We start from the raw sequence: 22032 nt of genomic DNA on the forward strand, positions 1-22032 counted from the left end.
GAGAGTGGGGTGTGGGAAGATTTGGGGCTGAATTTGTCATATCTTGGCCGCTTAAAAGCTATGTGGCTTTGGACAAAATGCTTAACTCTTCTTGAACCTCAGGTTTCTCATCTGTTAAATGACGCCATCTGGAAAAACATGCTGTAAAGACTAGAAATAATATCCAAAAGGGCCTTATTGTGTGTGGGCATCCCCAAAATGGCATCAATGATGATGATGATGATCGGCAACATCTCTCATCTCTCAAGCATCAGGAAGGCATTAAGTCCGTTCCACTCCCAAACAAAGGGAGAGTGCCTTTCAGCTTTCATGTACCTCAGTCTGGCGTGTGGATGGATTTAGGCGAAACGGATCTGGAGGAATCAGGCTGTGGATATGTCAGCGTGGGAGGAAACAAGCACCCTGCTGCTCTGTCCCTGGGCTGGTCCTGGGCTGGTCCTGGGCTGGTCCTGGAAGTATTGGGAGGGGAGAGCAGACCTCTGATTTCCCTTTGGGGTCCCCAGCATTTTGCCTCAGAGTTTCTTCGGTCTCTCTCTGAATGTGGCTGCAACTGAGCACCTCTCTGAGCCAGGCCCTGCGCCAGGCTCTAGGGACAGAGTCAAGGAAGGTCTGGTCTGGCCTGTGCCACTTCTGCTCTCAGGGCTTCGATTTCCTCCTCCGTAAAAGGGGGTGGGAGTGAGTGGGAGGGTTGGGGGATGAGTGTGGGCAGGTAGGGTGTTAGAAGGTGTTCCCACTGAAGGCCACTTTGACAACCTTAGCTTTGCAGAGGGGGTTGTCCCTTCCTCTCATTCTGGCCACACACTTCCTGCCCCTCCCCACTCCCCACCTTCTCCATAGTTGAGGAAGAGACAGAGCAGCTGAGAAAGATGCCTCTTCCATTCTCCCACCTCCAGGGCAGGCCCCACCTTTCCCAGTGCAGAGCTGTCCTCCCTGGAAATAGAGACACCTTCACTTAAACTGCAGGCTCACCCTCTCCTTAAGATTAAATGAAACCCTTTATTAGAAGTAGTTTAAATAATAACTCAAAAACAAAGCAAAAAAGACATCCTAACTTCTATTTTGCGTCATCCTGTGCCCAGCACTTTATGTACATTATCTCAATTAATCGTTACAAAACCCGTTGGGGTGCACGTCATCCCACCTCGATTTGCCCACAAGATAACTGAGGTTGAAAGAGGTTAAGCAATTTGACCAGGATCACCAACCAGGAAGTGACGGCGCCCAGACGGCCCACCCTCCTAACCCACTTCCTCTGGTTCTGCCCCGAGGGGGTGGCAAACCCATCTGCCGTGACCTTGCAGAGCCCTGACACGCCTTTCGGCCCAGATCCTCCGCCTTCCGGAACTCCTGGGTCCGACCCATCCCCACTTCTGCAGGGTTTGCGGTGAGGCCTAGCGGCCCAGAGCAAATAATTGGATTCTAAGTGCTTGGCTATAGTCACCTAACCGACCCCAGGGTCCCGGCACCCAACTCAGGAAAAGCTCGGCAGGTGCGGGATGGGGGTGGGCTCTGCGCGGAGCTGGGCGGGGATTTAGCTGAGCCCAGGTGCTGCCTGTACGAGCGGGCCGGGGGGCGGGGGGGGGGGGGGGGGGGGGGGGGGGTCAGGGCGGAGTCAGTAACAGCGGCAGGCGGAGCCGGGGCCGAGGTCCAGGACCTGGGTCAGGACCGAGCCGGGGACCAGGGCGGGGCCAGGATCAGGAGAGGTCAAGGCAGGTTGGGGACCCGGGCGGGGTCTGGAGCCCGGGGCCGGGGCCGGGGCCGGGGCGGGGCCGGGGCCCGGGCGGGGGCGGGGCCCGGGCAGGGCGGGGCGGGAACGGTCTCCGGAGTCGCCGAGGCGGGAGGGAAAGCAGGGGGAGGAGGAGGAGGGGAAGCGGAGGGGAGGAAGGAAGGGACTTGGCAGCTCCCGTTCTGCTCAGCTCGGCTCCGCGCACCCACGCCTGGCTGCTCCGCTTCGTGCCCCCCACCTGGGCATGCGCCCCCTGAGTTCCCGGCCACCCAGAGCCCGCGCCGTCCCCCGGAGCCTTCCCAGAGCGGGCCGCGCAGGATGGGCGCCCTCGGTCCTCCGCTGCTGCTGCTGCTAATGCTGGGTAAGCCCGGCCCCCGCCCGGCCCTCCGCCCCGCCAGGCAGGTGCCTGCCACCTGGCGCCCACTGTGGCCGCCTCCCCAGCGTTTCGGAGCTCCTAGCACCCTCCTCTGTCAGGGGCGCCTCCAGCTTCCCTGGGCTCGACACCCATCTGCCCTTTATGGTTGCCCGCCGAGCTAGTCTTGGCGGGGATGAAGGCTCCCCAGCTCTAGGCCTCGGGGTGGGGCACAGTGAGGACACACCGAGGTGCCGCCTCAGGGACCGCCAGGCCTCCGGGGGCCAGGCCCCACTTCTCAGCCGGCATACTCAGGTCCTGGGGTCGCTGCACCCAAATGCTGCGACTCCTCTTTGCCTCACAGTCAGCATCAGGCCCAGCCTTGGGTGCCCGCCCTGCGTGGGCAGTGCCTACCTGGCTTCATAATTGCCTGGGGTTGGCTGGAGGCCCAGGGGCTGGTTCTAACCACGATATTTGAAGTAAGTCTCCCCTAATTGCCCCCACCTCCCTTCATCATCTGAGGTTGGGGGCAGTTCCCTCTCTCACCCCCATCTCCATCCTGGGCAGGTCTCCCTTTGCCCCACTTTCCCTCTCCCAGATGGCAGTTGGCTCTATAGCCTCCTACCAATTCACATCCCCTTAGTCCCAGCTTCCCTGCTTTAGGAGAAACCAGGCTCCATGGAGACTGATGCTGGGATCTCCAAGCACCCTGTGTCTCGTGGTGGGTGTTCACGGGGAGGTGTTCTGGGCCACCACTGCTGGATGCATGAGGGCAGTGAGAGTGGAATTGGTTTTGGCCTGAACTGGAGGGTTCCCTGTAGAAGTTGGTCTGGGGAGGAGTACGGCACGAGGGCAGTGACATACCAGTACAGATGTTCAGGAGACTGAAGCCCTTAAAATAAGAGCACAGAGTGGGGGCTGGGGGGGGTGGCCTCTCTGCTAGAATTCGGAGCTGCCATAGTCAAGTCGCAGGCTGACGTAGCCCCAGCTGCCTGTTTCTAGACGAGAGCTCCACTGCAGTGTCAAGCAGCATCTCCCCCTGCTGCATAGGTCCCTGGGCCCTGTGGGACTAGAATGAATCCTCTCCGTGGGGCCCTGGGTGGGAGGCAGGAGGATGTACAGAGGAAGGAGCTGTGGGGCCCGGTTGCCTAGCACTTGGCCCGTTTTCCCCAATGGACAGCGTGGAGCAGAGAGAAGCCCAGGGGAGGTGGGGCAGTGTGGTGCACAGAGGTGGAAGCGCCTGCCTCATACAGGCACTTAGGTTCATTTCGCAGATGAGGAAGATGAAGTAACTTGCCCCAAAGAACACATCTTGTGAGTGTTGGGGCTAGGATTTGAACCCGGATCCATCTGACTACAAAGCAGGCCTCTTTGTTCTCCCTTCCCTCTCTAACACCCAGGAGGGGACCTGGCTGGGGAGAGAGCGCAGCCTGGCAGCTCCTTTCCTAAGGCAGTGGGGGTGACTTTCCCATGGGGATCTCCAAGCATCAGCAGTTGTGGAGCCAGGAAGGTGGGAGGGGGCCCTTCTGAGCAGAGTCTGCCCGGAGGCCAGGGAAGGTGTCAGCTCGGCTGTCTCCTCCATCACTGATTATGAAACACCCTTGGGCAGGGCCCTCCTGAGTCACACACTCACTCTCCTTGTCTGAGTGGAAGCTCTTAGCTCTCCTCCAGTGTGGAAACTGAGGCCTGGGAGGAAGGGCCAGGGCCAGGCCATATAGCTGGGGAGAGGATAGGGCTGGAACCTGACCTCCTGACTTCCAGCCTGTGCTCTAACCAAGCAACCATAAGTTCTCCTTGTGACTTGGCCACAGGAAGACGGGGCTAAGATTAGCCCAGCTCAGGAGGGAAAGTCAAGGGGAGCCCTTCTGGGGGGACTGGAGGACAGAGTTTGACCACGGACTTGGTGTTTTCCTCCAGCCTTTGCAGAAAGGCCCTGGGTATGCCCCTGGGAGTGCCATTCTGGTTCATGAAGTCAGTCCCCACAGGCCTGGCCTTGGAGTTCCCCATCTTCCTCCCTGGCTTTGTCCCTCTGCAGGGGCATGTGGAAGCCATCCAAGGACAGTGGGATCTTGGCCAAGACATTATACTTCTCCTGCCTTACTTGCTCATCTGTAAAATGGAGGCAGGGGGCTGACGCAGCCCTCCTTACATTCTGCGTGCGGTTCTGTAGTCTTATCTAGAGGGGCTATGGAAGGATGGAAGGAGAGAAGGAAGAAGCTGAGCCCTTCAAGGCCGCCAGGAGTGTCTGCTGGAGCAGGCTGGGGTCTGGGGGTGGGGCCAGACTGAAGAAGAGGTTTTGGCCTCTCTGAGGAGAGGAAGATGGGAAGGGGCAGCTGGGGGTTTAGTGTCTCCCTACAGAAAGGGAACCATATGTAAATGAATGCACACCATATGCAAATAAAGGCTTTTGTTAGGGAGTTGGGGGGGGTGCATTGTGCATCAGCTGGGCCAGCAGGAAGATTGGCAGGCCTGGGCTGGTGGGGAGGGGATCTTCTGCCCCCAGAAGCCAGGGCAGAGGCTTGTTCTTGCCCCATAAGTCTCAGCTGCCTTGGCAGCCCCGTGGGGTGGGAGAAGTGAGCTCATGGCACAGCTGGAGCAGGGAGGGCATTGTGTGGTGAGAACTGACTGGGTCTGTGCCCTGTCCTGCTCAGGCCACTGGCTCCATTGTCTGGAGTCCCCTGGCCCAGGTGACACAGCTGAGCCCACCAGCCATTCTGAGCAAGATTTTGCCAGCTTCCCTCAAACAAAGGAGGGGGACATGTGGTCTCAGAATCCTTTAGCTAGAAGGCTGTGCTGACCAGGCCTGGAGCAGGGGACTGCAGACAGGAGAGTGGAGAGACGGTGAGGCAATCCAGGAATGCTTAAATCAGGAAGCAGATGTAGGTACTCCTTTCTGCCCCATGTGCTCTGCTTCTGGCCTGCCAGAAATGGGATGTTTCTGGGTTCCAAGGCAAACCTGGCTCTATACCACCTCCTTGAGAGCCAGGTGTCTTACTTCCCAGTATCCTTTCCCTGTTCTCAGGACAGGGTCAAGCTGTGTCCCAACTTTCCCCAGGTTTCCTTTCCTTTCATGTGCAGGGGTCAAAAATGGTGCTGGCAGTGGGGGGATGCGATGGGGACCCAGGCCTGCTCAACTTCTCCTGTCCTTCCCTACAGGAGTCAGGTGCTGTGCCCGGGAGGTGCTGGTCCCCAAGGGGCCCCTGTACCGCGTGGCTGGCACAGCCATCTCCATCTCTTGCAATGTCAGTGGCTACGAGGGCCCTGCCCAGCAGGACTTTGAGTGGTTCCTGTACAGGCCTGAGGCCCCAGAGGCTGCACTGGGCATTGTCAGCACCAGGGATTCCCGGTTCTCCTACGCTGTCTTCGGGCCCCGAGTGGCGGCTGGTGAGGTGCAGGTGCAGCGTCTGCAGGGTGATGCCGTGGTGCTCAAGATTGCTCGCCTGCAGGCCCAAGACGCTGGCATTTACGAGTGCTACACACCCTCCACTGATGCCCGCTACCTGGGCAGCTACAGCGGCAAGGTGGAACTGCGAGGTACTGGGCCCCACCCACCCAAAAGGCAGAAAGTCAGGACCAGGAGGGACCTATCTAACCACTCTCAGGTTTTTCGGCCGAGGAACCTGAGGCCCAAAGAGGTCAAGTGATTGCACAGTCACCCAACAAGTTAGTGGCTAGTCTGGACTCTAACCCAGATCTCTTCATTCCAGTCCACTGCTCTTCTTACTCTACCGAGCTACCTCCTGGGAGAGAGAGAGGTGTCCTTAAGCTGTCCAGTCCCCTCTCCATTCCCCGAGAGGGTTGGGGAGCGTGAGAGGGTGAAGGACTCCATTCCTGGAGATTCCAGGATCCAGATCTGGGGGAGGCGGGGGAGAAAGTAGAGGTAGGGTGGGAGGAGTGAGGCCATGTGACATTCTTGTTCTCTTAAGTTTCTTTGTCTTCTGAGAAGGAAGACAGAGCCACTTTTCTGAGTATTTCAAACGGGGCTCAGTCCCAAACATAAGAGTGAGTTGGCGATGGGCTGGTTCTGTGAAATTCAACAAGTATTTATTGAGTGCCTGCTGTGTGCCCAGCACTGTTCTTGGCACCACTGGGTTACAGAAGAAATAATTCCACATGAAGCCTTTACCCTCTAGGAGCTCACAGTCTATTTAGGGAAACAGGTTGTATGTAGGAAACAGTAACAACGGCCGCCCGCTCCCAGTCCTTCCTCACTCCCGCTCTTCTCTTCAGTTCTTCCAGATGTGCTGCAGGTGTCTGCCTACCCCCCAGGACCCCGAGGCCGCCAGGCCCCAGCTTCACCCCCTCGCCTGATGGTGCATGAGGGGCAGGAGCTGGCACTGGGCTGCCTGGCGCGGACGAGCACGCAGAAGCACACACACCTGGCGGTGTCCTTTGGGCGAGCCGTGCCCGAGGCACCAGTGGGGCGAGCGACTCTGCAGGAGGTGGTGGGACTCCGGCCCGACCTGGCCGTGGAGGCCGGAGCACCCTATGCTGAGCGGCTGGCTGCAGGGGAGCTGCGGCTGGGCAAGGAGGGGACTGAGCAGTACCGCATGGTGGTGGGGGGTGCCCAGGCAGAGGATGCGGGCACCTACCACTGCACTGCCGCCGAGTGGATTCAGGATCCTGATGGCAGCTGGGCCCAGATCGCAGAAAAGAGGGCTGTCCTGGCCCACGTGGACGTGCAGACGCTGTGTGAGTGCCACGCGCCCCACGGTGGGAGCCGGGAGCCAGGCTATCTCAGTGGGCACCGTGGCCACCAGGGGCACTAGATGGTCATCGTCTGACTCCAGGGAGCCCACCTTCGCTAGAGTGAGCAGTCTTGTTAGCATTGCTCCGTTCTCTCTCCATGATGGCTCTTCTCTGCTCAGAAGTTGGGTGTGGAGGTCGCAGGGTCATGGCTGAGGGGTGAGAGTCAGACCCCTGGGTGGGGAAGCTGGTCATACCCTGTGGGGCAGATGGGTGGCCCTGAAGTGCTGTGGTCAAAGAAGGAACTACATACAGTTGGGGAGTCAGGTGCTCTGTGCCCCCTCCTGCCTCCATGACACCCCTTCCCTGCTCCTGTGTTTCAGCCAGCCAGCTAGCAGTGGCAGTGGGGCCCGGTGAACGTCGGATCGGCCCAGGGGAGCCGTTGGAACTGCTGTGCAATGTGTCAGGAGCACTGCCCCCGCCAGGCCGTCATGCTGCGTACTCTGTGGGCTGGGAGATGGCACCTGCGGGGGCACCTGGGCCTGGCCGCCTGGTTGCCCAGCTGGACACAGAGGGTGTGGGCAGCCTGGGCCCTGGCTATGAAGGGCGGCACATAGCCATGGAGAAGGTTGCTTCCAGAACCTACCGGCTACGGCTGGAGGCTGCCAGGCCTGGTGATGCGGGCACCTACCGCTGCCTCGCCAAGGCCTACGTTCGAGGGTCTGGGGCCCGGCTTCGTGAGGCAGCCAGTGCCCGCTCCCGGCCCCTCCCTGTGCATGTGCGAGAGGAAGGTGAGAGGGGGTGGGTCGGACCCTTGACAGGGTTTGGGGCCTGTAGAAACCTTTTCTTTCTGTTTCTGTGCCCTCTGAGCCCACGTCCTTTGTTCTGCAGGTGTGGTGCTGGAGGCTGTGGCATGGCTGGCAGGAGGCACCGTCTACCGCGGGGAGACGGCTTCCCTGCTCTGCAACATCTCTGTGCGGGGTGGGCCCCCGGGGCTGCGGCTGGCAGCCAGCTGGTGGGTGGAGCGACCAGAAGAGGGGGAGCTGAGCTCTGCCCCTGCCCAGCTAGTGGGTGGCGTGGGCCGGGACGGTGTGGCAGAGCTGGGGGTCCGGCCCGGAGGAGGCCCCGTCAGTGTGGAGCTGGTGGGGCCCCGAAGCCATCGGCTGAGACTACATGGCTTGGGGCCCGAGGACGAAGGCGTGTACCACTGTGCCCCCAGCGCCTGGGTGCAGCATACTGACTACAGCTGGTACCAGGCGGGCAGCGCCCGCTCGGGGCCTGTCACAGTCTACCCCTACACGCATGGTGAGTGACTGCCCGCTCTCCCCCTTCTCACTCGCCGCCTTCCTCCAGCTCCATGCTCTTCTGCCTCCCTTTCCATCTGACCCCCCTACTACTCTCCCCTTTCTCCTCGGCATCACTTCCCACGAAGGGTCTTGGAAATCCAGCTCTCAGCCCTCCAGGGCCCATCTGCCCCAGGGTCCTTGGTGGTGAAGGTTGACTTGAGTGCAGATAGGGCAGGGGGCAGACGGGAGGGCTGTCTCTGCATGGGGAGGAGGTGGGTGCAGACAACTTGATAGGGAAGGTGCTGGGACACAAGTGGGACCGTGGGTGGAGGGCAGTGGCACCCCAGGCTGAACACAGCCCTCCTCTCTCACCCAGCCCTGGACACCCTGCTTGTGCCCCTGCTGGTGGGTGCAGGGGTTGCCTTCCTCACCGGTGCCATTGTCCTTGGCACTATCACCTGCTGCTTCATGAAGAGGCTGCGAAAACGGTGATCCCTGGCTCCCCAGGTGAGGGAAAAGACCCCCAACGTTGTCTCCCCCAGTCCTAAGATGAGCTGTCCCTCCCTGGTCCCGCCTGGAGGAGGACTAGCCGGCTCTCAGTTCTGCAGGACCCTGTTAACGAGTGCGGGCCAGGGGAGAGTCCCACTCAGGACTCTCTCCTTAGCCCCTCCACACTCTCTCTCTAGTTCTCGCAGGTGTTGACCGTCTTCCAGCCCAGCTCCAAGCCTGCCTCTGGTTGCCTGGATACCCTCTCCCTCTGTCTGCCCTTCTTTTAATTTATTTGACCTACCCCCAGCCAGAGTGGGGGACATGGCCCCCATTCCCCACTCCTTCCTTCCCGAACTCCTCCCTCTGGCCTTCTGTTCTTCATCTCATACCCAACCTGTAGGGAGGCCGTTCCCTGTCCAAGAATTAGTTTTTCTAAAATGTGAATAAACTTGTTTTATAAAATCCAGGGCTGGTGGTGTCTTCCCTGCCATGAGGCTGTAAAAGGCTGGGTGTATGGCAGAGAGGTCGTTGGGGCTGACAACCTATTCTGGATGACCCAGGCCTCTCTTCCCACCACAAACACCATCTGGCCTCTGTGGGCCATGCCACCTACCCCAGGAGAGGACACCTGGGTCCCATCTGCTGCCTGGGCTGTCAGTGCCAAGCCGATCACTGTTGGGACTCCTACTCATGGAGGGGAGCACAAAAAGGGGGGGTGAGTTCCAGCTTAGCCTGTCCCCTCTCCTAGCGTTCAAGTCACAGGACAGGGGCTGCCAGGACCAGTGCCCTTTTCTGAGTTGCCCGCACCACTCTGCCTGCCTCATTCTCCTAGTCCAGTTAGTCTTGGGCCTGACTCCTCCCACCAGGCCCTGGGGCCTCTGCCTTTTTCCTCTTGATCCTCCTCCTTCTGTCTGACAGCAGCAGAATAGAAGTCCTAAAACACAGCCCCCGGGTGGCCCAGTACTCAGGGGAAGGCCTGTGTGTCCACAAAGCCCCAGCACATACCCTCCCCCATGGCCTGCACGTACCCTCAAGCCTTGCCTCACCCTCCTCCAGTGTCCCAGGGTCTCCCTGAATTTGTCTCTGCGTAAGGATTCTCTGATCCTAGAAGTCTTAGCTGCACTGCAGCTTAAGAGGCACCCAGTCTCCCTCTTTCAATTCAGTTATTTAAACATTTAGTGAGCATTACTAGTTTGCTAAGTGTTATTTTTACAGAAGGGGAAACTGAGGCCCAGAGAAGTGATGTGACTTGCCCAGAGTCACAGAGCTCATTAACGACAGCATCAGGGCTAGAACCCAGGGCTCCTGACTCCTTGCGCTGTCCACAGCAGTGCCCTGAGCGGTGACTGAGCAGCAAGGAGAGGCGTGCCAGGGTCTCGTGACTTCCACGCAGCCTCAGTTTCTCTGCCTGTGCAATTGCAATGGGTTAACTACTGTGTGAGTGTGTGTGTGTGGCTACAAACAGTCCACTCCCTCCTCTCCAGACTCCTCCTGTTTCACTGAATTAAAGCAAAAGGACTCCCCATCCCACACCCCAACCTTTGTTCTTGGGGGAACAGCTGGCACCAGGGTTCCGAGACCTCATCTTTGACTGATGGTGACCCAGGTGACCCTGTGCCTCGAGGCAACTCTCTGAGTGGGCCCAAGCTGGCATGGGCTCCCTCCGTGACCCCCTTTCCTGCTTCCAGGAGGCACAGTGTCCCACAGGACCCCAGCTTCCCAGCCTGGAATGGAGCAGACTGGCGTGCTTTCCCTGAAAGGGCTCAGACTTTTATTAAAGGACAGGAGTAGGGTGTAGCCAGGGCCAAGGAATGGAGGTCATTGCTAGGCCAGTGCTGTCTGAGGGTGTGCCTGCCTGGACACAGACTTCTCCCGGGAGGCCAGCCTCAGGTCCCCTCTACCTTTGCCGCTGCTCCCCCATCACCAACCAGGGACTTTGCTCCTGGTGACTGGGATGACACCAGGAAGGGGGTGGACATAGGGTGGGAATATGTGTCTCCAGGGACTCCTGTCCCAGGTGGGCAGACAGCAGGCCACAGACAGACCAGATGTTTGGACTCCTCGCTCCTCTCTTACATTTTCTCCCACTTTCAATCCTGCCTCTTAAGCCCTGCAGAGGATTCGATCCTTTGTCACGCATGCCCTTCCTGTTCCAGCTCCCCCCCACCTCTCCAAGAATCCCCTCCAGGCCTCCAGACTGCTTCATCCCATCTGTCTTGCCTACTCATCTTCCCAAAACACCACTGCCAGCTTGTCACTGCCTTATTTCCACTGATGGGTGAGTCCCCAGGCCCAGAGTTAAGACTCTTAAGCCTGGGTTTCAGGGTCCCTCCCCCCGCCCAATACTCCACCCTTTATATTTCAGTCTCCTCCCCCAGACATCCGCAGCTTCTGCTCAGCTTGTAGGCCCCACCTCCTGATATGACCTCCAAGTCTTTGCTGAGAGCAGTGGTTCCACAGTACGGTCCCCATTCCAGCAGCATCAGCAGGACCTGGGAACTTGTCAGAAATGCAAACTTTTGGTCTCCACCCCAGACCTACTGAGTCAGAAGCCCTGGGAGTGGGGCCCGGCAATCTGTGTTCTCAAGTCTTCCAGGTGACCCTGAGGCCCACTCGAGTTTTCTAACTGCTGACTCAGATCATTCTCTGCTTACTCAATCCCTAGCCTTCTGATAACCAAACCCTCTCACCCCCTGCTCCAAGAGATGGCTCAGGTTCACAGTTTCAACCATATCTTGTTCACTGGCCACGAGTGTATTTCTCTATGTCCCCCATGCATGCTGTATTCCAAGCATGGAATCGAGTCTCTGACTGTCCACCCCACATGGTACTGGGTCAGTGCTCAGTACCCACTGGGCACCCAATGAATGATCTGAATGACTCCTTCTCATGGTGCCCTAAGACTAGTTCTGCTTTCCCAAGGGCTCCTGTGTCCCAGCTCTAGTGAACTCATTTTGTCCATCTCTGCCCTGGGCCTTCTTCCTCCTCGAAACCTCTCTCTCCCCTCCTGCCTCCACAGTGGTACTTATGAGATCTCACTCTACTGTCAGAAAAGAGCCATCTCTTGTCCTTCCCCAGGCCCTGCTCCAGGGCCCCGGTTCTGGCATCTCCCCCACTGCATGCTGCCCTGCTTATGTGGACAAGGTCATCCATACCCTGCTGAGCCACCCCAGCAGCCTTTCGTCCTCTGCTTGGCCTGTCACAGTGGTGGGGGTAGAGCTGGCAGGGCACCCTCCTTATCTCTGTCCACCTTCCTCTCCTCTGGGCCACTCAGGCTACTGTGTCCAGTGAAACAGGTGTGCCAGACACAGGGAAGATGGCTGAGGAGGTGAGTGGGGACCAAACTCCAGCCCACACTCTACTCCCCAAGCCATGTACCCTGGTTTGGGGTGGCGTCGGTCTGGAGGAAAAGGGCGCCTTTTCAAGATTTCACAAAGATGCTCTGTGGGTTAGCAGCAGCCCTGAGTGTACACCTGTCTGTTGGTCCACTGGCTATCCATCAGCTGTCTATCTACCTTCCCATCCAATCCACATAAGTCCATCCTTCTGTCTATCCATCCACTCAAGAACAGATGTGAAGTCACATACAGACAGGCTGGTAAGTTCTCTCATCCCCACCCTTCATTCTCCTGAAATCAGGAGCCCTCCTTTCCGTATTGGATCCGAGTCTCGAGATTCTGAGGGGGCCTCTCCAGCTTTAGTGTATTCCCAGGGGCCTAGCCTCCTTCTCCACCTCTCACATCCAGCTCCCCAGGTGCCTGTGTCTGGCCCTGCCACAGGGGTCTGGAGGAAACTGGTCACACTTTGGACTCACTCTCTGGGGGTGGCAGGCAGCCATTCTGCTCTTTGTCAACTCCAGCCCCTCCCCCTGCCCCCTCCCCCACCCCTTCCTCTTCCACCTTCTCATCCAGCCGGCTGGGGATGGACCAGTAGAGATGGGCATCAAGGCGGGCTGCAGCCTCAGCCAGCTCCCGGGCACTGCAAGAGGGGGTGGGCACCTCAAAGGTCTCATGGAAGCTGGCATAGTCCACCTCATAGAAGCCATCCTCCAGGGTCAGCACTGATGTGAAGCGGTGGCCCCACAGCACCTCGTCCACCAGGTAGGAGCTCCGAGCTTGGCACGTCATTCCTGAGGAGAGACGCATGGGTCAGGGGGTATCCCAGCCCTGGGCTTCCCTCTCTCACCTCTCATTCCACATCCCTCTTCCCAGCACCCTTCCCTATATTTCTCCCCGAGGGCCCCTACTCCACTTTGGTCCAGCCCACTTTCTCCTTCTTCCCAGCTCCTGTACTTGCCCAGCTCCCTCACCCTCTTCCACATTTGTCCCCACCCCTCTTAATCTCTAGCCCAGGCTCTACCCTCCTCTCCACTGGAGATGTCAATCAGAGAAGCTTAACCTTGAAACTGATCTTAGGGATCATCTATTTCAACTTCCCTCTCCAGACAGGGCTCCCCATTGGAGCATTCCCAATAATGAGCAACTAGCTTGTGCTTGATTACCTCCCAGAACTGAGAGCTCACTACCTCATAAGGAGCCCACTTCTTTGTGTTGATGGCTCTAATGGTTGGATCATTCTTCTTTATAAAGAGCTAAAATCTGCCTCCTGGGATTTCCACCCCTTGGTTTCATTCCCCTGCCATCTGACACCCCTTCGAGTATCTGAAAACTGGAGTCTCAGGTTCCATCATGTCTTCTCTTCTTCAGGCTGAACATCCCTGTCTCCCTCCATCATTCCTCATGTGATCTGCCTTCCAAAAGTTTTTCATTCTTGACTGCAAACCAGAATGGCCATGGAGGATCCTTTAAGCACTTTGAGTGTGATAAATACTCCAGTTGTAGCCTGATCCATGCATAAAAGAGGGCTCACCACTTCTCTCTTTTGGCCATGATGCTTTAGCTAATAGGGCCCAAGGTTACATAAACATCTTTGGAAGCTGTATCACACTGCTGCAACATTAAGCCTGTGGCCAACTAAAACCCCCAGTTCTTTTTTCACCAGAGCTCTTCCATGCTGTGCTTACATAAGTGATTTTTTTAAAGCCTAAATGTAGAATTTTATATTTATTCCTTTTAAATGTCATCTTGTTGGGTTTTGGCTCATTATACTTGCTTTTCAAAAGCATTTTGGATCCTGTCTCACCCAAAATATTACCATCCTTTCTAGCTGTGTCTGTCTAGAAAAATCAGACACCCTCCATCCCTGTGTTCTCCACCCCCGCCCGCCCCCAGTCCTCCTTGCCCTGAGCCTGTGTCCTGTCCTCTCTGTTGGGCTGGCTCACCCACCAGGGCAGGCGATTCTCCTCTTACCCCAGGATCTCCCCCAGCCCATGGTGCCCTCCAAACGGGGGGGTTGGATGTTGGGGAGGGGCGGGGACCATGGAAGAGTGAATGTGAGCTAACTGGAGACTGCCTCTCAACATTGAAAGCTCCACCCTGAGACATCTTGGGGACATTGGTATTCTTGGTTCCTTTGGTGAAGGCTGGAATAGGAAAGATCCAGTGGGGGAAAGGGAAGAAGAGGCAAAAGGGACACTGGGGAAAGAGGGGCTGTGAGGAAGAGAGGGAGAGGCTGGGATACAAAGGGAAAGAGGGCTGATCAGGGGCTTCCCTGTAAGGAGAGGGGTCACCTCAGGTGATGGCAAAGGAGTGACAGCCAGAGAGATAGAGAGGAAAGGGAACGGGTGAGTTGGGGAAGGGGAAGGAGCAGGGAGGAGATGGGGGAGTAAGGAAGGAACAGGACCCACTGAAGCAGAGGGTGGTGAAGCAGACTCAGCGTGAGGGGCCAGGGCGGGGTCAGAAGGCCTAGCCTGCGGGAGAAGCCAGCAGAGGGCACAGCTTCAGCAACGGTGGCAGGAACTGCAGGGCCCCCTTGTGGGCCTTTGCTTGTCCACTTGCAGTTTGTTTTATCCTCTTCCCACTGCAGATGCAAGTCCCAAAGGACCCCATTTGCCCTCCCTGCACTGGTCTTTTCCTACCTGCTCCCAAACCCTTCACTGTGCAGGCCTGAGGTGGAAGTGCTGACATCACAGGTGCGTTGCCAGTTCCGTCTAGGAAGGGGTTAGAAATGCTAAGATCATCTATTTCCTTTGTCAGTGGAAGTTTTTGTCAGTGGAAGAATCTTTTGATGGATGGGGAAACTGAGGCAGAAGGGATCCCTCTCCCTACGGTCCAGCCTAGGGATAACTCAAGTAATGGAAAACCCTCACCACCAAATTCCAGGGCCCTATACCTCTCCGCAATGAGAAAACCGCCCAAGCTAAGCCCTCCTTCCAATGCTGGAACCACTAAAAACCAAAGCCAGACTGCCTGTGTCCTATCCATGCCTACAAATGGTATGGCCACTTATTTAGCTTATAACTGTGGACAACTTATTTAACCTCTCGTTGGGGCAATCTCCTCTCTGAAAAATGAGCACAATAACAAGAAGTTCCCTTCGTGGGGTTCTTGTTAAGTTCAGATGAACTCAGGGGTGTAAAGTGCTTTGCAGCCGTGCATGGCACAGAGTAAGCACCCGGCGAGTGTTGGCGGTTATTAGGACTCTCCTCTAGTCCCAGTGACACAGAACTCTCGGCCCAGGGCCCCAGGCTGGGGCCACTTCGGAGAATTCCTCCAAGCTTTCTCTTGGCTCTCTGCGGGGTCACTTTGTTCACACACCCCTCCCAACCCAGGTGCCCCATCTCACCTCAATCTCTCATCCTCCACCAGCCTCTCCATCCATCCTCCCCATCTCCCTGGTCCCTCTTCCTGCCTCTGCCTTCTGCGGCCCTGCCCTCCCCCGGCCCTGGTCCCTCTAAAGCCAGTTCCCCGCCCCCCCTGCTCCGCTCCTGGGCCCGCCCGCACCCGTAGCTTCCACCATGCCCTCGAGGATGACGACGATCTCGAAGTCGTCCCTCTCGAGGGCGCGGCGCGACGCCTCCCAGAAGGGGCTTGCGGCGTCGATCTCGTGGCTGATGACGAGCGGCGAGACGAGGAAGAGGCGGTCGTCGCCGGTGTCGAAGCCCACGCTGAGGTCGGTCTGGTGCAGCGGGATGAACTCGCCCTCGAGCGTCTGGCGCGAGCGGATGAGCTTGGCGCGGATGGAGGCCTCGACGATGTGCGAGGAGCGCAGGTCGCCCACGCGGAACATGAGGCAGAGGCGCCCGTCGCGCAGCGACACCACGGCGTGCGAGGAGAAGACGAGCGTGGCGGCGCGCTTGTTGGGCTGCGAGATCTTGACGAACATGCAGCCCACCATGAAGGCGTTCACCATGGAGCCCAGGATGGCCTGCAGCAGCAGCAGCACGATGCCCTCGGGGCACTGGTCGGTGATGACCCGGTGCCCGTAGCCGATGGTGGTCTCCGTCTCGATGGAGAAGAGGAAGGCGGCCACGAAGCCGTTGAGGTTGTTGACGCACGGCGTCCACGCCGTGTCCTCCAGGTGCTCCAGGTCGCCGCGGCCGTAGGCGATCAGCCACCAGATGGCGCCGAAGAAGAGCCAGGTGAGCGCGTAGGCGAGCACGAAGAAGAGCAGGCTGAGGCGCCACTGCAGGTCCACGAGCGTGGTGAAGAGGTCGGTCAGGTAGCGGTACGTCTCGCGCACGTTGCCCTGCTGCACGTTGCACCGGCCGTCCTTCTCCACGTAGCGCTGGCGGCCGCGGCGGCGCGGCGGCTCCTCGGGCCCCGGCGAGAAGGCGGCGTTCTCCTGCGCCATGGCGGCGGCTCAGGGCGAGCGCGGTGGGCGCCTGCGGACGCAGGGGGCCCCGGGCTGCCGCCGCTCGCCGCCCCTCGCCGGGCGCCTCGGCGGCGTCGGGGATCCTGCAGGGACTTAAAGATGGGCCGGGTTAACGGACCCGTGGGAGAGGCGGAGACCCCCGGGCCAGCTCCAAGTGGCTCTGAGCGAGTCCCTTCGTGTCTCTCAGCCTCGATTTCCGTATCAGTAGAACGGGAATAAAACGCACCACCCCAGCTGCCCCCCAAGACCACAAGATCGTAGAGTCAATGAGATAATGTATACGAACTGGATAGCACTATGCAAGTTTGATGATGATTTCCAGGGGAAGAGCGTACGAGAGATCCTGGTTGTACCACCTCTAACTGGAGTGTGTGGCCCCTCCGGACATCCCCGGGCAAAAGGCCCAGGCAGGGAGGGAGTTTCCTGAAATCCTTAGGCTGTGGGCTCCTTGGAGGCAGGCAGGGTCATCTTCCTGTAGGTGTGGCGCCCTCCCTGCCCTAAGGCCTCCTCCGCCCCCTCTCTGGCTAATATCAGGGCAGTCCCCTAATCACTGCTCTCTCCAGTTCAGCCTGACGGCTAACCAGGCTCTTTTGAGGTTCACTCCAAGACTGACACAGAAAATCTTTCCCATCCTCCCTCCCTGCACCTCACTTACTCTGCCTCCTCCCACATCTTCCTCCTCTGAGCAAGCTTACAAAGGAGAAGGAAATGAAAGCGGAGGAAAGTTAAGTGAAAAATCGCCAGTGGGCAAGGGTTGAGCATTCACACTTTAGGAAATTCCCACTGGAAATCCTCCCTGAGGACTAACCATGACCATTGCTGCTGTAGTGTGAGCCCCATCTCCCCTGGGTTCTTTCTACAGTGGAGACAGCCCAAAAATGGGCAGGAGGTATAGAGCATATGAGATCCACACAGACAGGTGGGGTAAAGGAAGTGCAGAGTTCATCAAGAGTTAGGCTTGTGTCCCTCTAGTATCCTATTCATCATGAGACAAGTAAATCAGATCAAGTGAAGCCTAAGCACCCACATTTACCTCCCCCACTCTCTCCATTCTTTTCCCCCAGCCTCCTACTTCCCATTGACTACGCTTACAACAGCTCCCCCACCATATGCCCCAAAGCTCACATTCTAAGGGAAGCACACCTGATTTTGCTTCTAATTTTTCCCCCTGAGGAGGTCTTTGAGCTGTAATCTGCCCTGGGAGACAGATCCAGAGCCTTCCCTAGGCACCAGGGGCCCCTAGGATGTATGGAGCACACAAGGAAAGGTTTGGAATAAGGATTTGGGACTCTTCAACAACCTTCCCTTCTTCATGGGAGCCATCCCGTCTCCCCCCTCCAAGGAAACCTGGGCTGGCTGGGGAGCGTGGTGGAGGGGGTGGGGTGGTGGAAGGAAGGAGTGTGACAGGGATCACAGATGGCCTGGATGTTTGACCAGGTCCTGGGGAGAAACCACCTGGATATGTAACTCCAAACCCGGAGCTCCAGAATTTTAGTTCTGGAGTGAGGGGCTCTGCAGCCAGACCTCTGGAGGCTCTGTGCGTGTGTGTGTGTGTGTGTGTGTGTGTGTGTGTGTGTGTTGGGGTAGAGGGCAGGAGAAACCAAAAAGAGATGGCTTGAAGCTTAAGGGCACTCCCACACACATTTATTTTCAAGGAGGAGTCATGGGACACAGGGTCCAGGAGCCCCAGTGCAATGGCAGAGTAGGGTCTTCCCCTCCCCCTACAATGGGTTTCTGTTTCCTTCACTGCGGTCCAGGATGTCCTCGAGAAGCGATCTCTAAGCATTCGCTGGCTCAGAGACCCCAGGTCATGCAGAAAAGAACCTGGGTCCCTTTCGTCCTATCTTCAGCCCCAGGTGGGCTTTCAGCTGTTTGCTCAGGGTCTTGGGTAATCTCACCCCCAATCTGCCCCCTTAGATCTCTCTGCCCAGGGCTGGGGACGTAACCCCAGAATCTGATCGCCCCCATGACTCCCTCCTCTCCATTGCCCCAGGGATCCAGGTGAGCCTTCCTTTGATTGTGTCCCATCTCCTGTCTTCCTGAATGGGGGCTGCCATTTTTCTCAATGGGATAGGAAAGGTGTGAAATTGTTGCCTCTATCCCAGGACCAAAGACTTGATTTCTGCACTTCCCTCCAAAGATTCCTGTTCCTCCAGCCTACTCCTTATTTCTTGTGCGTACTGTGACCCCTTTTCAGAAGACCCCAGGGCCACATTTTCCTGGATCTCCCTTTCTCCCCCTAGGGAGTGCTGGCCAGCAAGGGGGCTTATTTTTTGGAAAAGGATCTGCTGAAAACTCCCTCAGGAACCAGCTCTTCCCAAACCCCCTCTTGCTTGGGAAACAGGGGCCCAAACCCAAGTCCCCCGCATCTCAACTCACAGTGTGTGGAGAGGAGAGTAGCCGGCAGCAGAGACCCCTGGGGGGTAGCGTCCATGCCCCTGACCGCCCCCCCCCCAGCCCCCTTGGAGGGTGGGAGCCGCAGACACTGCTGTTTCTCCTAAATGTAGCGGCAGCTCTGACTAGGACTTGCTATCTGTGTCATCCCCACTTCCCAGGCTCCCCTGCTCCTCTCCTGTTTCCACAGCAACCAGTCTGGCGACAGCTCTAGAGCATCCCCCTCCCCTCCCCAGTCCTGGGTACCACTAGAGGCTGATCCACACGCCATAGCTATTTTTAGCCAAAGTCCCTCCTCCTGGACAACTCAGAGCTTGCCTCCTCACCCCCTCAGGAAAAAAAAAAAAAAGAAAAGCTGGCACATTGTCTGTTTCCTACGAACCTCCTTGCTCTGGGAAAATATGGGCCCTGAGATGTCTGGGAATAAGGCGTTTGGTTTCCTGGGGATTCAGAGGGCCCTCTGGGAGCTGGCAGCTCATCACCTCCAACAGGGGCCTCTGGGTGCAGGTGCTGCTCCTGGGTCAGGCCCACCATAACAGTCTCCATTTTTGGAGAGGCCACCCTGATCCAGAAGGAGGTAGCTAGAAGGAAAAGAGATCCACTCAAGGAAGGGAGTAGGGTCAGGCGTTCTAAATCTTTGTCACTGATTTGCAATGTGACCCATAGGAGTCACTTCACTTCCCCTAGCCATAGATGCTCCATCTTTCACAGAGTGTGGACGTGCGCAAATAGCCCCTTTCTGCCTTTTTCACAGGGCGTACAGATCAAATGAGGCAATATAAATAGAAGGGCTTTGACGTGTATTTTGTTAATAGCAAAAGGTCTAGAAACAACCCAAATGTCCAACAGACAGAAAAGGCTAGGTTAAGGCTTACTAATTAGTCATTCAACAAACTTTTCTGGAGCCCAAGTGCCAGGCAATGTGCTAGGTGGAGCTGGTTACAGAAATGAATAAGTCCCTGCCCAGAGGAGCTCACGGTCCAGTGGGGGAGAAAGACACATAGACACGTAACGCTAACACTGCTAATAACAAGCATCAACTGTGAACTAGACACACACCTCATTTACCGAGCCTGTGAGATGCCCTATGAGATAGATATTATTTTCCTCCTTTATAGATGAGAAAACTAAAACTGAGAAAGGTTAAGTGATTTACCAAATGTCAGAGAGCTGGATATTGGCAGAGATAGTAGTCAAACTCACACATCTGTGTCACCCCCCTGCGTGCTCTTTTCACAATGTCACACTGCCTCAGCAATGTAGTATCTATGGCATATCAATATAATCAGTTACTGTGTTTGTATATGTAAATGTGCATGTAGGCACACTGTTACATAAAAAAGCAGAGCATAACAATATTTTTATAAATTGATCATAGCTGTATAGAAGTAGCTGCAGGAACATTGATAAAAATCCGAAAAAAAATTTAGAGAGATGGCAATACTTCAATATTCATTTTCCCCAGGGAAATAATTAAAAGCAGACAGAGGTATACGAATGCCAGGTGGTGGTGTTCTTGTCAGTATTACTATACTCAAGATATGGATCTATTCTTCTCCAGATTGCTCAAAGCTGGAACAAGGGGATATGAGCTGGGGGAGCAGGAAGACGTAGACATGGACACTGAAGGGTTAGAAGCTCCTGGAATGACCTCGCAAGGTGGGAAAGGTGGTACTGAGTAATATAATCTTGGGAGGCAGAGACCTGGGTTCAAATCCCAGCTCTGTCCACTACTAGCTGGGTGACTTTGAGCAAGGTCATTAACCTCTCTGAGCAGTTTCTTCATCTAAGAAATGAGAATAACTGTATTATCCATCTCTTGGGGGTTGTCATGAGGATTACATAAGGCGATGCCTGGCACCCTGTAAATGCTCGGCAAGTGCTACCTATATCTTCCTTCTCATCATTGTCATCCTCGTCCTAGGCATCTTCTGAAATCCCCACCCGGCTGTGCCGCAGTCCTCTGTTCTGGTGCCACCCAGTGAGACCTGCAGGGGGCACTCCTGGTACACTGCCCTCCTCTCCCCAGCCCTCTTGCCCGTATTTCTTGTTCCAAGTGGAAATATCGAGTTTTCAGCCCGAGATTGGCATCAGGAGGGCTGTTAAAGCCCCAGTCAACATCCCAGTCTCCTGAGCCTGGCCCTGTCACCTGAGCCTTGGGACGGCTAGCCTGCCCTTCTCTGTCCTGCCAAGCGGCTGCTCACGTTGGTTCCACTGTGCCAGGAGCCCAAAGAGAAGAAACCAAACTCCTGGGCAAGAACACATTTGCATAGAACTGGCCCCATTTCCTGGAGGGGGAAATCACAGGGCTGCAGGGCCCTCCCCAAGGTGTACCAGCCAGCCCCCTGCCTCAGTTGGGGCTGTCCTGAGCCTAGCGTCACTGACAAGGAAGGGACCACCACCCCCTCCCCTGATTCACTGATCCTGCACGTCCTGGACTTTACCTAATATCTAACCTCAGTTCCTTGTTTATCACTGAGCTTGAACAGAACAAGGAAAAAAAAGTTATTCTGGGTACCAGGATACAGAAAAATAGGCAGGATCCCAGCTTTCAGGTATTATGAGATAAAGAAAGCAACTTTACAGGGAATCAATAAAATATGTCAGTACAGCTGTGATGGTGGGAGCCTGGGTTCGGAACTGGAGAATGTTGAGGGCGGGAGGGGCACATCTGGGACCACATTGCTGGTCTATAAAGAACCCTGGTACAAAATAGGAAAAGGAGGTCTCTCTGGGCAGATGGCATGTAGCTTGGAGATTAAGTGGTACTTTTGGGCAAAAAAAAATAAAAAGAGGAATCCCTCTAGTAGACAGACCTCTGAGCCAGGGTGCAAGCATTGGCAAGCTGAATACAGTTCAGTCTTCACCTTGCCCCCTCAGGGTGCCTTTGTGCAGTACACAAACTGTACAACTGTATGTGGCAGCCCTCGAATCAACTAATCTGGAAAGGCTTCCTTGAGTAAGATCATGAGACTTCTTGGGCAAAATCTTGGAGATGGGAGAGGACGCGTGATGGGGAAAACAGGAGATGGTTGAAGGTATGAGTTTAATGGAACAGAGAGGCCAATCTGTTGGATTAAAACAATTTCTATAAATTTGAGGGAGATGAGGCCCTGGAAAACGCAGAGCAGAGGGAGGATATGGTTGAGGCGGTGGATGCAGCACATGACCATAGCTGGAGATTGGAGTGGAATGGAGAGAAGCAGACCACAGCTCCAGGACAGATGGGGCTCCGCTGGGCTCCTGAGGCTAAGGGGCTTGCTGGCTTTCTTGCTGTCTTCAGCAGAGTAGGAAGATCAGGAGTCTTCCACACACAGATCTGTTTTGCTTTATAGGATTAGGTGGAGGTAGACCAGGACTTAAAAGTCATGGCATTCGGAGGTGGT

General features: G+C 56.4%; 2 protein-coding genes across 5 annotated transcripts; one reads left to right on the plus strand and one right to left on the minus strand.

The window, feature by feature from the left end:
• The first annotated feature begins 1302 nt into the window (after nucleotides 1-1302).
• Nucleotides 1303-9005, plus strand: IGSF8 (immunoglobulin superfamily member 8). 4 transcript variants are annotated; one of them, XM_046684250.1, is made up of 8 exons: nucleotides 1303-1423; nucleotides 1917-2087; nucleotides 5235-5612; nucleotides 6309-6770; nucleotides 7148-7555; nucleotides 7656-8069; nucleotides 8427-8557; nucleotides 8737-9005. In XM_046684250.1, exons 2-7 carry the CDS (start codon nucleotides 2045-2047, stop codon nucleotides 8540-8542), a joined length of 1821 nt encoding a protein of 606 aa, XP_046540206.1. In that variant the 5' UTR covers nucleotides 1303-1423; nucleotides 1917-2044; the 3' UTR covers nucleotides 8543-8557; nucleotides 8737-9005. The 4 variants fall into 4 exon arrangements, with proteins under 4 accessions (XP_046540206.1, XP_046540205.1, XP_046540208.1 ...); XM_046684249.1 differs by having other exon boundaries at nucleotides 1344-1489; XM_046684252.1 differs by lacking the exon at nucleotides 1303-1423 and adding an exon at nucleotides 1650-1709.
• Nucleotides 9006-12336: 3331 nt separating this feature from the next.
• Nucleotides 12337-16231, minus strand: KCNJ9 (potassium inwardly rectifying channel subfamily J member 9). Its single transcript, XM_046684186.1, has 2 exons — nucleotides 15382-16231; nucleotides 12337-12668 (listed from the first exon to the last, which is right to left on the minus strand). The coding sequence occupies exons 1-2, from the start codon at nucleotides 16229-16231 to the stop codon at nucleotides 12337-12339; spliced, it is 1182 nt and encodes a 393-aa protein (XP_046540142.1).
• Between the last annotated feature and the right edge of the window lie 5801 nt (nucleotides 16232-22032).

This window comes from Equus quagga, chromosome 13, assembly GCF_021613505.1.
Source record: "Equus quagga isolate Etosha38 chromosome 13, UCLA_HA_Equagga_1.0, whole genome shotgun sequence".
Classification (NCBI taxonomy): Eukaryota; Metazoa; Chordata; class Mammalia; order Perissodactyla; family Equidae; genus Equus; species Equus quagga.

Bases quoted from the DNA above. Each gene is read 5' to 3' on its own strand.
- IGSF8 (XM_046684250.1), top strand. From the start codon at position 2,045: ATGGGCGCCCTCGGTCCTCCGCTGCTGCTGCTGCTAATGCTGG. The intron at 5,613-6,308 runs GTACTGGGCCCC...TCTTCTCTTCAG, and splicing joins CGGCAAGGTGGAACTGCGAG to TTCTTCCAGATGTGCTGCAG. The intron at 8,070-8,426 runs GTGAGTGACTGC...TCTCTCACCCAG, and splicing joins AGTCTACCCCTACACGCATG to CCCTGGACACCCTGCTTGTG.
- KCNJ9 (XM_046684186.1), bottom strand. From the start codon at position 16,231: ATGGCGCAGGAGAACGCCGCCTTCTCGCCGGGGCCCGAGGAGCCGCCG. The intron at 12,669-15,381 runs GTGCGGGCGGGC...GTCTCTCCTCAG, and splicing joins GGGCATGGTGGAAGCTACGG to GAATGACGTGCCAAGCTCGG.